Source organism: Macrobrachium rosenbergii, chromosome 6, assembly GCF_040412425.1.
Source record: "Macrobrachium rosenbergii isolate ZJJX-2024 chromosome 6, ASM4041242v1, whole genome shotgun sequence".
NCBI classification, from domain to species: Eukaryota; Metazoa; Arthropoda; class Malacostraca; order Decapoda; family Palaemonidae; genus Macrobrachium; species Macrobrachium rosenbergii.
The window spans coordinates 14,257,709-14,274,109 of NC_089746.1; the positions used below are offsets into that span (position 1 = coordinate 14,257,709).

A 16,401-nucleotide genomic window follows, 5' to 3' on the forward strand; every position below is an offset into this window, starting at 1 on the left:
AAGTGGAAAAGAGAGAAGAGGACAGAGAAGCAATATAAAAAAACAATGCTTATGGTTATGGGAAAACAAGTAGAGAAATAAGCATTCAGGAAAATGGCATTGTGGATATTTTAGGAAAAGTGAGGTGAATAAAAAACTGTGTGCCAAATGCGAAATATGGTGTCACAAGACCTGCTCAAGGATGCATAATATAAATGGAGTAAAATATAAAGAACAAATGTGGATACATAGAGGTGGTGCACCATGTTGTACTGAAAAAAGGGCAGGAATGAGACAACTGGACTACTGATAAAATGTATCCAACCAGTGAACAAAGTGAAACCTGACATAACATATATGAAGTTTGTACTACAGTATTCTATTCTACAGAAACATGTGTACTGAAATATGACTACATAAATCAGATTATGACACAAAGAAATTACAGAAAAATGTGCCCAAAAGCCAGAAAATTCACTAAGATCTCAAAGACTGAGATGATTTAGGCATTTCATGAAAAGGGATGAGGAACAATTGGTCTGCCCTACACTTACACAAACAGAAAACATACACTTGAAAATAAAATTAAACAATGTTCTAACATACAAAGCTTGAACTGGCCATATACCAAGTACACCAAGAACATAAAGAAAAAATAAAATAAATTTCAATTTAAACAACAAAAGAAAATAAAATCCCAACACGTTCTCAAATGCAAAACTTGAATTGGCCAAGTGCCAAATATACCAAGAACAAACGAAAATGTAAAATACATCTCAACTTGAAATATAACAGAACTATGATACATCTTTACAACTACTGTAGATGTACTACCTTGCATAATGCTGTTGTATAAATACAATTTGAAACTAGAACTAAGACTATCCCTATCAAAGGGTACTGCAGTTAAAACCACTTTTATATATGAGTGAAAGTTAAGCTTATTTAGCTTAGTTAAATTAACTGTTTACTAACTGAAACCCTAATGAGAGAGAGAGAGAGAGAGAGAGAGAGAGAGAGAGAGAGAGAGAGAGAGAGAGAGAGAGAGAGAGAGAGAGAGAGAAAATTTGTATTTTCTCTTTTCATTATGTATACATATGCAAATATCCTATACTGTGTACAGGATCATTTTAAATAAGGGATTTGAATCTTCGCAAAGTCCTGATAAAACAAAGCTTCAGTGAACTTATCACAAGCCCAAGTCAAGCTGACTGTACTAGCTAAGGGTGTAGAAAAATGAAGACCCCTAAGAATGTATAGGAAATCAAGGAAAAAGGACATATGGACAGCCTAAACCACATGGGAAGTCAGGCAGAAAGTGCATGCAACTTAAGACTTTAGAGAAAGCTTATTTCACATCTAACCACATCTGATATAAAATCTTTACTGTTGATGAATCTTAAAAACTATCTACAGAAGTATCATATGGATGGATATGGAAAATATTGTAAAATGCAGCACTTCAATTTTCTAGGAGGACAAGAAACTATCTTATAATTAAGACTTTGTACTAAGAAAAACTAGAATATTGTTCCAGAAACACCAAATTATACAATGACATTTTTATACTAATTCTGATAAAAACATAGAGATAGCTGTACTGCATTCTCCAGCCAGGCTAAGTAAAATCTTTTCTGTTTTGCTACAGTACTACAGTACTACTGCTCGTCCAAGACTGCCATTGGCCAAAATCACCCAAAGTACATTCTGATAAGTGATCAAGCTGAACTCACAAGGAGTGGCAACATCATGACACATTCAATACTAATTTGTATTATTTGTTACCAAAAAGTCCCCAGTTTTAAGTCCTATCCAAAACTGGCAACTCTGGCTATGTCAAAGTGACTAGTGTGATTTATCAAGTGAAATTCCATTTTGCGTCTACCGAAGTTAATTTACGCACATGATAAATGTATGTACATTGTTGTGTGTGTGTGTCTCTCTCTCTCTCAGGGAGGTTTTGCTTTCTCTACAATGACTGGATCCTTGTGCATCTATCATTTCCTGACAAAAATGACTCCAAAGAATCTTAAAAGACCCATTCCACTTCTGGAAGACTCAAGATTCCAGTTTTTGCACTAGGTCTTGTTCTCTGAACCATTCATAACAGCCTTTTTTCCTTCTCCTCATCCTTTAAGTAGGTCTGCCATAACAAAGTTCCTTGCAAGATTACTAATATACTGTGGGAAGCTGTTGTGACACTAATGGACTCCCATCAAAAGGCAAATGTTTTCAAAACCATTTAACATTTTCAAGGGATAACAAAGAAAAACAACTACTTCAGTGAAATAATATGCAAAACTGAGGCATGAAGTTGATGGTTATGCCAGACTACAAAAAAATTAAGATATCAGATTAAAAAACAGAGACTGGCAATGCAACAACAATTCCAGTTTAGATTTACAGAGAAAAAAGACAAGCTACCTCATGCTATGAAAGCTGGATAACTTGTTACCAAACAACAAATAAGTATGCTCCATGTGTGGCTTGTGAAGTAGGGCACAGCTGGATGATTGTAATAGTACTGAACTTTCAAAATAATTTTGGTTTTATAAGCTATAGTAAACAGAGGTAAATTTAATGTCATCAGGAAAAAAAGTCAATCTAAAAAAGTTCTAAAACATTAAAAATTTAATAAAGTTTACATATTTCCTTTCTTACTTCTGAAGAATTCAAATGAATAAATATGGCTTGATCACCCTTGAAACTAATGCTAAAAGTCACAACAGAGCACAGCTTTGTTTCCTCAAGTTTTCCCCTGCAACTTCAGCAAAAACTTCATTCCCTAAACATGAACATTCCACCAAAATTTTATTTAAAAACTCTGGTTGTTTAAAGGTACCATTTTCATGTACTTCTCATTATCCATTCTAAATGTCAAATCCTCCACTACTTGTAAATAAAATATGCTTTCGCACCTCAAGCCCTGGTCATCTAGTATTCACTCAGTAACTTCACTAAGAACTTCTACATACCAAGGTACATACTTCTACACCATTTGTAAAATGCTTAGGACTTACTAATGAACAAACCATTTACCTCTGGCTAAAACTATGGCAAATTTTACAGAGCGGTGTGTTTACCATACTATTCTACATCCCATCTGAACTCTACATTATTTAATAACAAAACTAATAACAAAATAATGATTGATTGATTGACTGATTACTGGCTTCCTACTCACAAAATGCCAAAGATCGACATTATGCACTGCCACAGTTATAACACGGAACCTGTTTATATTTAATAAAAAAACTTTTTGAATTACTTCATGAATGTAAAAATTGCTAAGAAATAAAATCTTATATATACAAAACCACAAAACTGATGCAAAACAATCATGGTAAAATCTTTAATCAAAAGTAACATTACACTCAAATAACTTTCTGTGATACTGTTATAATTTACTGATAATAAAAATAAAACATCCCTTATCTGACTGACACATCACAATGGTAAGAGCACAGTACAATAATCTCAGTACCCAAAATTACTGAAACCAATCCCAAATAACAATATAAAATCACAGAGGCTATATCGCAGCTTAAAGTAGGGATAGTCTAATACACTCTTAATGCTAATTTTGGTACAAACGAATCTCTTTTATGCAAAGCGATACTGAGCTTGGGATTTCAGGTAAAGTACCCAGTTTAAAGTGTATGAAAAATTGCTATCCTGCCTAACTTGATTCTCATTGTATTTCTGCAATGTTTCAAGTACAGAGGCTTAATAGAAAGAACACTATTTCATAAGTCACTATAAGATGCATACTTAACCTGCAACTCCCACACTTCTTTATGTACAATTTCGTCCTGGAAAAGAAATGGAAACCTTCGTTACTCAACTCTCATAAATATCCTCAAGCACTTGATGCTAAAAGTAAGAATATGCAGTTTTTTTTCAAAACAAAATTAATTCTTTCATAAAAACCCACTGTTTATTTCTGGCCCTCATTTGTGATACTCAACTTCATTGATTCTGAGGTCCCTCAGAGTCAAGATATCACTTTTTGTGAAGTCTAGATAATTAGCTGCATGAAATCAGCTGGGTTGAGATATGAAAACCTTATACAAAAACTGAGTGTTTATAACATTCTTTTTAATTATTAGTTTCACTCTATCTTATACCATAAAACTAGTTTTTTTATACAAACCGATCTATCACCAATTTTTACCCATTTCCCATCTAGAATGTTCCCTGACTCAGTTTTTTGTCTACCACACAGAAGGATGGTAGTGCAGTGACACAAGAGCCACCTGGAACCAACTTAAAAACAATAACTGAACTTACTTTGTTGTATTTTTACATATTCTCTTTAGGCAATATGTCAATTAGGAATGATAACACATACCACATAATTATCAAACTTGGTTAACACTATAAACTAAAAAGAAATGAAAACTTACATCAGGTGTAATGATGGGGGCATCGAACGCCCTCTTTAACCACGATGCTGCAGCAATATAGTTGCCTAGCTGAATGTAACATTTTGCAATAAAGAGACGATTTTCCTTCCACCCTGAGGATCTCAGTTCTTCAGCTGCCTGGAAATGCTGAAGAGCCTCTTCAAAACTCGATGAAGGAACTTCTCCAAAGAGTGTTGCTGCAGCTCTGCGTTCCAGCCAAGATAGTTGAGATACCTGTTACAAAAAATTAGTAGTAAAGTAATTAAGTACAGTGGACCCCCACTTTTACACACTTCACTTTGTTGTGGATTTTTGTGGGACATATCTTTCAATTTTACAACTCAACTTTCACCAATTCGCGAATTTTCATATGGACTGTGTCTCTTAAAATTATCACTAATTTGCTTTTTTTGTAGAGCAACACCATGTATTCACTAATTACTGTATTTTTCCATTAAAGGATATGTATACTGAGAGAGAGAGAGAGAGAGAGAGAGAGAGAGAGAGAGAGAGAGAGAGAGAGAGAGAGAGAGAGAGAGAGAGAGAGAGAGAGAGAGAACTGAGGTTTTTATATCAAAGTCTGAACACAGTATAAATGGATTCTGTAAGTGAAATGTTTTATTGATATTTTGCTGTGTATTTTCATTAAAGGATATGTATACTGAGAGAGAGAGAGAGAGAGAGAGAGAGAGAGAGAGAGAGAGAGAGAGAGAGAGAGAGAGAGAGAGAGAGAGAGAGAGCTGTGGTGTTTACATCGAAGTCTAAGCACAGTATAAATGGATTCTGTAAGTGAGATAACATTTTATTGATATTTTGCTGTCTTTTTTCATTAAGGGATATGTATACTGAGAGAGAGAGAGAGAGAGAGAGAGAGAGAGAGAGAGAGAGAGAGAGAGAGAGAGAGAGAGAGAGAGAGAGAATGCCTGAACAAGAATTTTTTAATAAATTTATAGATGGTGAGGACTAACCACAAAACGACTAGATTGAGCATGACGTAAACCAAGGTATATTTTTGTTTGAACTATTAAATTAGGCAGTGAACTGTTAAAATAGGCAGTTATAACCATTTTAGTTTAATGGGTACATGGTATTTGGCAGTTATAAGCATTTTATGAGGGGATTTTGTATTTCCTCGGTGGGTTTTGGAACCTATCCCTGTGAAAAAGTGGGGTCTACTGTAACTACCTGAATAAATCTAACATAAAATGGTACCACATGATAAAAGAGAGAACTTTTGGGGGATATGACTATAATATCATTCATCTCAGAAATTTTCAATTTTCAGAAATGAAAAAAGAAGTTTTCATAATAAAACTAATATTGTAATACTTACCTGAACACCTGAATTAGCCCTGGTCACTGACCAGCCTGAACTACATCCCCATACTTTCTTTACCTACTAAGTGGGTATAATTAACTGTCAGCGTTACCAACGCTAAAGGAAAAATCTTGTCAAATGAGTTACCTGAGGCACTGCTGATAACACTGCTGCAATACCGGCCAACAGAGGCCAACATCCCCAACTGAGTTATTCACTATTCAAATTGAAGTGGGGAGGAGGGTAGGAATCATTCAGGTGTTCAGGTAAGTATTACAATATTAGTTTTATTATGAAAAACTTCATATTGCAATAAACTCCCTGAACACCTGAATTAGCCCAATTAACAAAATTTTAAAGGAGGTGGGATCAATCTAATTCAGCCTGACCTGCCAACAAGGGAAAGCAGGTAACTCATTATTTGCCTACTCTGTATAAATGAATGTATCCTCACCTGGTTATCCCACTCGGCAGGTGAGGATGCTTGTAGAGAGAATACCCCCGACGTCAGTCTCATATCTAGGTACTGTCCGAGTCAAGCTACCTCCCATGTGGTATTCAAGCCCTCCCATGAATGGAGGGGAGAAAGACAAACCTCCCATGTGGCTAATCAGAGCCTCCCATGTATAGCAGAGAACGATGAACCTCCCATGTGGCTATTCATAGCCTCTCGTGTATGGAGGAGTACGATGAACCTCCCATGTGGCTATTGTAGCCTCTCATGTATGAAGGAGAAGTTGAGTGTGCCGTATCTTCGAGTTCTTCGCCGCCCGCTGCCGCCGATGTCTGCTCAGCAGAGGTTGAAGAAACCAAACCTGTCCACTGGATCTGCCTAACTTCACAGTACTAACGCCAAACTTAATACTCTCACTATGAATCCCGACCAACAGAGAATCCTAAGTTCCTTAGACTACATTTATTACCTATAGTCCCCCGCCTCCCCCGACTTTACTACGTAATTATAAAATCGAGTTGGCTGCCACAAAGGGACCCAGCGAGTAACCCTTCTCCGAAGAAAACTGAATGTCTCTGAGGTAGAAAGTCGTGAAAACCAACACCGACCTCCAAGTGGCCACCTCTAAGATTGCTGACACCGAAAAATTCCTCAGGAAGGCCAAAGATGTTGCCACTCCCCTAATACTATGCGCCCTTGGACGCAAAAAGGAACTCGAAGGATCCAAAGGCGATGAAGAACCCTCCGATGCTTGCTGAATAACCTCTCATAGGAAGAAACTAATCACATTCTTAGAAATAGAACGCGATGGACAATTAGGGGAAACGAATAATGTTCTCAGGCGAGGCAACAGTTTTTCTGTACAAGACAAATAAACTTTCAGAGCCCTAACTGGACTTAGCAGGATTTCAGAAGTGTAGCCTCCTACGAAGTCTTCCAAGGACTCTACCTTGAATGCTCTGGGAAGAGGATTCATTTCTGATTCGGATTTCGCAACAAATTCTGGCAGGTGGGAAAGAAAAATATCTTGCTCCGAAAAGGATACTATCCTCAACTCCACCCAAATTTCTCTGATTCTTTTGGCTGTAGCCAGTGCAACTAAAAATAATACCTTCTTAGTTAATTGCCTTTGGGACAGTGACTCATGGTTCGAATACTGCAGATCTTAAGAAACCTAACACAGCCACTAAATCCCAAGAGGGGGCCCAAAGTGGAAGAATTGGACTTTCTATTCTAAAAGACCTAACAAGATCATGTAAAACTCTGCCAGTCGGAAAGCTCCAGGAGATGAAATCAGAACGTGCTATTGAGCATCGACAAATAACCAGCAATCGTAGAATAGGATAATCTCTTTTCCTTGCTCAGGAACAGGAGGAAGTCTGCTACCTTCGCCACTGATGGACGCAAAATACTATGTCCCTGTTTCCAGCACCAACTACAGTATACCGCCAACCTGGCCTGGTACAGTTTTCTAGTTGAACTTCTCCGACAGAAAGACAGTTGTCGACCCACTGCCATAGAAAGTCCTGAATGATGGGCCGCTTGCTGGACAGTCTCCACACAACTAGCTTCAGCATGCGGAGGTTCCGATGGAAGTAATGGAAATTTTGCTGTCTGAGAAGATCTTTCCTCTCTGGGAGGAATACTGGGACTTCTGTCAATAAGTCCAGAAGTTCCGGAAACCAAGGTCTCTGGGGCCAGAAGGGGCGTACCAAAGTCATCTGCGTGTTGTCACAGTTTCTGAGCTTTTGCAGCACTTCCTGGATCATCCTGAATGGAGGGAATGCATACATTTGCATGTTGTCCCAGGAGTGTAGCATTGCATCTGTCCCGCAGGACATGGGGTCCGCTACTGGGGAGAAGTAGACTGGGAGACGAAAATTCAACCTGGTGGCGAAGAGGTCTATCATTGCTGGCCATCTCTTCAACAGAAGTTGCACCTCCTCCTGAACTAGAGTCCATTCTCCCCCAAGAACTTCCTGTGAACGACTCAGAGCATCCGCCAATACATTGAGTTTCCCTGACACGAATTGGGGAATGAGAGAAACTCTGCGGTCCTCGCACTAACAGAGAACTCTCTGTGCTATGCTGTTTAATGCCTGCGGTCTCGTTCCCCACTCCTTCTTGAGATATGACACTGCAGTAACGTTGTCGCAAAACAGCGCTACTGACTTGTTGCTTACCTGCTCTGAGAAGCAGCTTAGAGCCTCCTCTACTGCTCGTAACTCTCTGCAATTTATGGACTCCTCCCAATCCAGATGTCTCCAAAGGCCCTGAGCCTGAGATTCCTCCAGGGTTACACCCCAACCCAGATCTGAGGCATCTGTGTACAGATGAACGTCTGGAAGAGGGGAATCCAATCTTACGCCAGTGGTCAGATGATAATGATGTTCTTCTGACCACCACCAAAGATCCTTCAGGCAAGAATCATCCCAGACTATAAATGCGTTCTCTTCCCGAAAGTCCCAGCAATTCCTGAGACACACCTGCAGAGAACGCATCCGAAGACGAGACCCTGGAACTAGAAGCGAGTGGGAGAACATTCGGCCCAGCAAGCTTTTCCACAGGCTCACAGGCTGAGCTCTGTCCGACAGGAATACCTCCAGTTGGTTTAGAATCACAAAAACCTGCTCCTCTGTCGGGAAAGCCCTCAAAAGACGCATCTGAATCATCATCCCCAAATATGTCTTTACTTGTGCTGGCACTAGTGAGCTCTTGTCTAAATTGATCCAAATTCCTAACTTCTTGTAAGCAGAAGGTTTCGGATTCGAGGCAGAAGCAGGACTTTTGGAGGAAAAGCGGACCTTCTTCGGAGGTCTTACCGGAGACTTGGAATGCGGACTCTTAGCCGGCAAATGACATTCTGGACCCCTTACGCGATCTGGCACTCTGAGCTGCTACTCGAATCATGGCCTGCTGCAACTCAACTCCCAATGTTGAAGAAACAAAGTTCACCATGGCAGAAACATCTTCCTCACTAAACAGACTGTTGCTGAACACAAAGGGAGCCCTCAACAGAACCCTCTTGTGGATATCATGATAATGGGGAGGCAGATGACTCAAAAAGAAATCCCTCCTCTTCTTCCCAGAGAACGTCATACAGCCTGCGGAAATGTTCGCCTTGTAAGCCAAACCCATTGACACCGAAGTGATGAGGTTATCAAATAAGGTCAGGTCCCAAGGAGTATACCCATCCTGCTTAAGGAACCCCATCAATCCGGACAACATCCACATAGAGTGGGACAAGGCCACCGACTGGCTGCGGAAAGTGTCCTCTAAGATACAAGCCTCTCTAGTAGTAACAGATACCAGGCGATTCAAAGACGGAACCCGAGATAGAAGAGCCTCCACCGATTCGTTGAGGGAAACCCTGACACCCGCAGAAGGGTTACCCACAACCCTATAAAACCCCTTCCAAATAGGATGAAGGGTTGAATCCTGCCTAACCGACCCTATCAAAGCCGCTAAACTATCGTCTGCCTCCCTCAATGCCTGCTCGACACAGCCAAACCAGACTAGATTCTTTGATGAATGAGCAACTACTGTTTTGTCACATACAGCGACTCGAACATTGCTTGATTCTGTTGTGTAGGCTCCTCCAGAGCCTTGGACTGAGGATAAAGAGTATGGATGAAGTCCACCACCCGCATGTACTCAGTCTCATTGGCTGAAGGAACACTAACCTCCAGTACCAGGTCCTCTTCTTCACATGAACAATCCTTGTCGGACTGGTCCGACCGAGTCAGAACAGGAAAAGAGAGAGGCTGACCCCTAGCAAACAACGAAATTGACAATCCGGAACACGATACACCTGGGTGCGTGAGATGGACACCTGAAGAATCAGTCACAACCATACTGGAGGCAACTGAAATAGGTTGCGCAAACCCCGCACAATCCAATGACGATGATGCAACACCTGGGCTGACAACGCCCACTCCTGAGAGCGAAGAGGCCACAACACCCGAACCATGCAAATCAGGATGCATCAGAGCCGCATGAGAATGGGAATCCGGAACAGAAGATCCGCTGGATAAGGAAGAAGGGAGAAAAGGTCCTTGATGACCCGGAATCAACCCTGAACCTACATTGCCCGCCTTAGCTGGAGGAACAGGGAAACCTGCAGGAAAAGTTGAGAAGAAGAAACCGAAGGAGGGAAGAAGGAAGAAGCCACACTCGGAGTAACCACCGGAGCCCCTGACGACGTTGGACAGGTGGAGAATGTACCAACTGGACTGGAACTCAAAGGACTTTCAAAGGAGAAGTTACAAGGTACTGAACCCAAGGTAACAGAGGAAGACAAATTACCAGCCATCCTAGCTAACGGAGCAATTGCGGAACGCTGGGGCAAGTGCACTGCCAACTGTCGCAGCAACGAGATCGGAAGCCTGAAAAACTACAGGATTCACCGAAGATGGCACAGAAGACAAGTCCGCTTAAGGCAATGAAACCGGATGAGCAACCAAAGAACCCGAAGTGTTCCCCGAAGAGTGGCCCAAAAAGGAAGGTTGAGAAAGAGCAATGGAAGAAGGTTTGGAAGCAATGGGGGAAAGGGAAAACTCTGAAGTCACAGAAGAGGCCATAGATTTTAAGGAAAGAAAATAGACTGATTCTGTTCCCCCCCTGATAATCTTGAAAGACATCATTTGCAAATTCAGGAAGGTTCTTTAAGACATGATTATAGATATTAGAAAACCCAAGATTAAAATAATGTCTAACTAATGACCTGTAACCCTTAGAGAGACCCTACAAATCAGAATTATATTCTGCAATATTTAGAATCCGATCGACAGAATTACCATCACAGGAAGATGACAGAAGATTGTCCCCTGAAGGAAAAGGAACCTTCAAAGAAGAACGGGTATTCTCCAAAATTTCCAAACCTGACAAACTAGCAACCAAATCTGAACCATCCTCCATGGATCTAGCAACCTTTTGTTGCAGAGAGCCTGCCACCGGAAATATAACTTCCATTGGATCTAACGAAGATGCCAAAACCTTAACCACACCTGAACCCAAAGAAGACTGCACCTTCAACTTCTCGTCCTGACTACTTCCTAAAGCACTATCCCTACTTGTTCGAGTCATGCCTAATTCTAAATTCACCTTTGAACTTACTCTTTTAGAGGGAAGGGGGAAATCTCTGCTAACACTACCTGTTCCACGCCGGGGGGACCATCAGATCCTACCTTCGAGGTTTGCAGTTCTCCATGACCCCTGGCACCTGTTAGGGCTGGTTCTGGAACAGGCAGGGGAGTTGAAAGACAACGATTGGATTCTATTTCCCTAGAACTACTATTCTGATCCTTCATTTCAGTTAATTTTGCATGAAGCTAGAAAATACTAGCTGATGATTTATCCTCTAATTTTCTGAATAATTCAAATTCTATAGCTTCCTTATCAAAAACCTGTGCCTCTACTGTTGGTTCTGACCTACACTTACTCTTGGAAGCTAAAGATTTCCGATGCTTTACATAACATTCCATTTGCTCTACCGACCATGACCTACATTCGTCACATCTTAGAGTGACATTACATTGAACCTTTCTACATGCTATGCAAAGAGCATGTTTGTCATGCTTTAGGGTACTCATCCTATGCTTGCAAGCTGTGCATGATTGATGAGCTGCAGTATCCCAAGCAGTAGAAAGCTTGGTCGTAACAGCTGTGGCAGAAGTGGAAGCGGCGGCGCTATCCGATGAAGGTGTCTTCCTGTCTAATTTATCCATTTCCAAGTCCAAAATTCAAGCCAAAGTCCAAGACAGGAGAGAAGATCCAAAACCAGATGAAATAGTACAATCCAGGAGAAAGGGTGAAAATACGGTCCAAGTCATTATCAAAAATCAAAAATATTTATATGGGGGTCGGGCTAAAGACCAAAAAGTTCTCCTGATGCAGGAAACATCCAAGCAGCAGGGCGAACAAAAAGCAATTGGGATCTCGGTCTCTGTCGGCCGGTATTTGCAGCAGCGTTGCCAACGGTACCTCAGGTAACTCATTTGACAAGATTTTTCCTGTAGCATTGGTAACGCTGACAGTTAATTACCCACTTAGTGGGTAAAGAAATTACGGGGATGTAGTTCGGGCTGGTCAGTGACCAGGGCTAATTCAGGTGTTCAGGGAGTGTAATTGCAATAAAAGTAGTATATCTTCTGAATTTTAAAAGTTCACTGTGCAGCCAATCCTTTTTGAAAGGATAACATGTAAATGAATGAATTTCATACATGTCTTGGAAAAACTGCAAACATCATGAAATTTCACGTACTGTTTCACTAACCATGGCAAAAAATGCAAAATTCAAAATAACATGTTCCTATAAACAAAATGGCCTGTAATCGAGAACAATACAGCCTACTGATTTAAAATAGCTATTAAAACTACCTCCAGTATTCTCCTGTCAAATGTCACAATGTCCTTGTCTGAGACAGGAAAGGTCTAAGGACTATAGAAGAAAGTACCACTGGACATGTTAATTTCCAAATGACTTTGTGATATCCCACATCACTAGTTTTGCTACAGCACAATCACCATTAGTCATACAAAACCTCATTTAGTATGACCAATATAAGTACAGTATAGTGTATCTTCATGCACCTGTTTTTAATATGATCAGGGTGTAAAGTCAGTAGCCTATCATTCATTACATTTCCATTGTTAATGGTTCAAGACAAAATGAAAGTTTAATTATTCCTGATCTATAGTACACACCAACAGATAACTCACAGTGATATGACTAATCGTTTTTATGGATGTCCACAATCTGTAAAAACTATGTAAATAGTTGGTGTAATAGAATAAAAAAAAAGCATCTGATAAATGGGAAATTTTTTTCAGTGTACTCTGCAGTGGAATTTCCATAAATGGAACAAGGTTCAGCTGAATTACTCTGTTAATAAGAATGATTACTGCAGAATTATCCCAAATTCACTCAAAATCATAGATCATCTGAGAGTATTTCTCCTGAAACTTGCCAATATAAATACCAAAAAGGACTTTGTAAAGGATATTTTTTAATTCATCTCCAAATTAAATAATAAAAATAAAAAACACATACCTCAAAACAAAAGCGTCCCAATAAATGGTGGAGGGTAGAGTCCTCAGGGTTAAGATCAAGGGCTCTATCTATGTGCTCCTTGAAGACATTACCACTCTGAACACGTTCCTTTATGCCAAGGAACTCGCCTCTTGCCCCTGATAATATGGCATACCATTTGTGGATTTCAGGGTGCTCCTCATTCAGTTTCAGGGCTCTTGCTGCATAATCATATGCTAATCAAAAGAACAAAGATACGTTATATCAATGCTGCTATCTTACAAATAAATAAATATATTTGGTGTGATTATTATGTAATTTTGTAAAATCACATAGTTAGGTATGAATTATTAACATATTTTAAGCTAAGATATTCAAAATCCAAGGCTACCTATCTCTGGCAAATTTCTATGCAGGGCACTACTGAAACATGTTTTTCATGAAATGAGTAATTTTTTCAAAACTGATTTTTTCATACAAACTCATTATTTATGCAAATTCCTGTTGCCCCCAACACTGCAAAATTCTCAAGACCCAAGCGTCAGGTGATATGAATAGAGACATACAATTGCTGGAGACCTAAAATCCACCTAGCCATGGCAAGTACTATCATTGACTGTCATTGTCTTTCCCCTAAGAGAAACTAAAGCATCTTGTTGTGGCACAAGAAAGGGCTAATTGTAAATACAGTACTGGGTTTTTATGAAACATATCTACAAATAAAATAGCTTATATGAGCACAATAGGACTTTACAATAAAGAGAAAACAAAATATAAAAATTATATTTATAAAAATTTAAACAGTTTGATTAACTTGAGTACAATTTTGTTAGTATATGTTTATGTCTTGAGTAGAATTTTTCATATTTATGTTTAGTCTGTAGAATTTTTCATATTTATGTTTAGTCTGCTTAAATTGGCCAAAAATATTTAATATATTAGTACTAGGACTGTAGAGAAGAAAATATAATCTCAAACCCTCGTTCTCTATTAGGATCAACTGCCTGGCCAAACACAAAAACTTATATAAAAAGATCCTTATTTAACAAATTTCTCACTTCAAAATAAAATGGACACTTACCTTCAAAAATCAATTTTTCCCTTTCTTTTACATTTCCCAATTTTTCCTGGATAGCTGCCATGTTCTTTGTTGCCTTAGCTAAACGCCATAAAACTTCTGCATTTTGAGAATACTGAGAAGTATAACAGAAAAGTGAAAGTCAGAAAATGGCTATTGTCACAGGATGCTACAAAACATTCGATTTCTTTGAGAAATGGGTTCAACAACCACAAGAAATGAAAAAAATCATATGAAATATTATTTTGTTACAAGTCAAGTCTAATTAGCATATCTACATAAAACAAAAATATGCCAGATTAAACCAACTGGTTTATAACTTTTTTATAGGATATCAGGAAAAATTATAAAAAGATTTCAAGAAGGTATTGAGATATTTGAGATAAACTACAGTACACATTTTGGTACAATAACCAGTCACCTTCAGTAGGAAGGCCATTCCTGTACAGAATTATCTGATAATAATGTTCTTGACAAATAAGGTACCGATATCAAAATGATTCCCTAACCAATGGAAAGTTCAGACACCCTCTGGCTAACCTTCAATGGTCATCTGAAGGCACCCTTACAAAATTTTAAACTTAAAAGACCCTCTCACTGAAAGCAGAAAGCAAAGTAGTTGGGGCAATAGGGATACTATGATTAACTTTCAGTAACATGTACAGTGTGAAACAGCATTTTTAGTAGAGCTGATGCTTTATATATCAACAACAGAGTCAGTCTCTCAACACCTCAGGTGGTATGAGACAGCTCTTTGAGAGGTTTAATGCCTTTATGTAGGCTATATGCTTTTCAGTTCAAGCATGTATTAAGTGTATGAGTTTTACGTTCGGTTTATGGTTACCTGATTGATTTCCATGTTAGTTTAATATCACTGTTCTGTTCCTTCTCATGTTTTTATATAAGACAAAATTATTTTTCCACTAAAAATGGAAGCCTATTGGTAATGCCTACATATCAACTTCAATTTAACAATAGTATAAATAGATGCTGTTGTGATGTAACTGGCCAATGCACATGAGTTTTTATAAATCATCTAGGTACTTTCCTGTACCTACCACAAAGCCAAGCACAAAGGACAGATGAACCCCTAAGGCTTATACTTAGATATATGCTTCTTTTGCCTTAAGGGTTGTTAGTTCATTGGCATTGGACCCAGTATCAGGAACAGAGCTTAACATTTGCCTTTTGCCTCACTCAACCACATTTGCTACTCAAATTTTATGGGTGAGGATCCATGTTGTTCAACCTCACCCCTTTACCTGTTCTACGAGCAGTCAAATCAATAATAAAGGCCTTGCAAGGTTGGTATAAATACACCAATCAAGAAAGTAAAAGAGAAACACAGATCAGGAAAAAGGAAAGAAAGTCCTAGCTAATTCAGCTGAGAGCAACTATACACAGTCATGAAGTTATAAGGGTTGATTCTTAGTAACTGCTTTCTGATCCCTAACCCCTACCCCAAAAAGGGGCCAGGGGACTTGGGAATGCCAAACTTTTAAGAATTCCATTTACAGAAAAGATAGATAAAAGTGAAAAATAAAAACAAAGGAATAACTGCACTTTTGAAACAGCTACATATTAAATCTGCAAAAAAGATAGAAAACTTTCTCTGGGGTCAAATACAAGTGAATTAAGAGCAACAATGTTTTTAAAACACACACACAAAATTCCTATCTTATGAATTCAGTAGTAAGTTCTGAACTGTAAAATGTTGATCAAAAGTATGTAAAAAGTTCTTACCGCCTGTAATTCTTTTTTCAAAAGTTGGTACGCTTTGGTTTGGTCTTCAGCTGTACCATCGTTCAGTACATCAACTTGTTGCAAGTCTTCATATAAGTTTTCATCTTCCAGAGAGAGAGGTAAGAGACGGCTTCTTTCAGGTGAAGACAAGGGATGGCCTCGTTCCCCAAAGGTAATCACTTCTAAACTGAAGGTCAATAACAATAAACAGATACAATCAAACTTCATTCTGCACTGAAACTTTTAGACAAGCAATAATGAAAGTGAAAAATCCACTGAAATTTTGAAGTGTAAACCCAAATATTTCTTTCCTATCTTTACCACTAAAACTATGGGTTAGTTATACTAGTGAACTGTCTCAAAATGATTTAAAACAGTGTGGATGAAATCATG

At 38.9% G+C, this 16,401-nt stretch overlaps 1 protein-coding gene across 3 annotated transcripts in view; it reads right to left on the reverse strand.

The window, feature by feature from the left end:
• Window positions 1–283: 283 nt before the first annotated feature.
• The window catches only part of LOC136839218 (regulator of microtubule dynamics protein 1-like), a 32,079-nt gene continuing 15,961 nt past the window's right edge, over window positions 284–16,401 (reverse strand). For all 3 annotated transcript variants that reach the window (XM_067104958.1, XM_067104956.1, XM_067104957.1), the window contains 5 exons: window positions 16,009–16,195; window positions 14,269–14,380; window positions 13,209–13,423; window positions 4,386–4,619; window positions 284–3,791 (listed from right to left, as the gene is read on the reverse strand). In XM_067104958.1, the coding sequence (XP_066961059.1) occupies window positions 3,726–3,791; window positions 4,386–4,619; window positions 13,209–13,423; window positions 14,269–14,380; window positions 16,009–16,195 (814 nt within the window). In that variant the 3' untranslated portion in view covers window positions 284–3,725. The remainder of the gene's footprint in view (window positions 3,792–4,385; window positions 4,620–13,208; window positions 13,424–14,268; window positions 14,381–16,008; window positions 16,196–16,401) is intronic.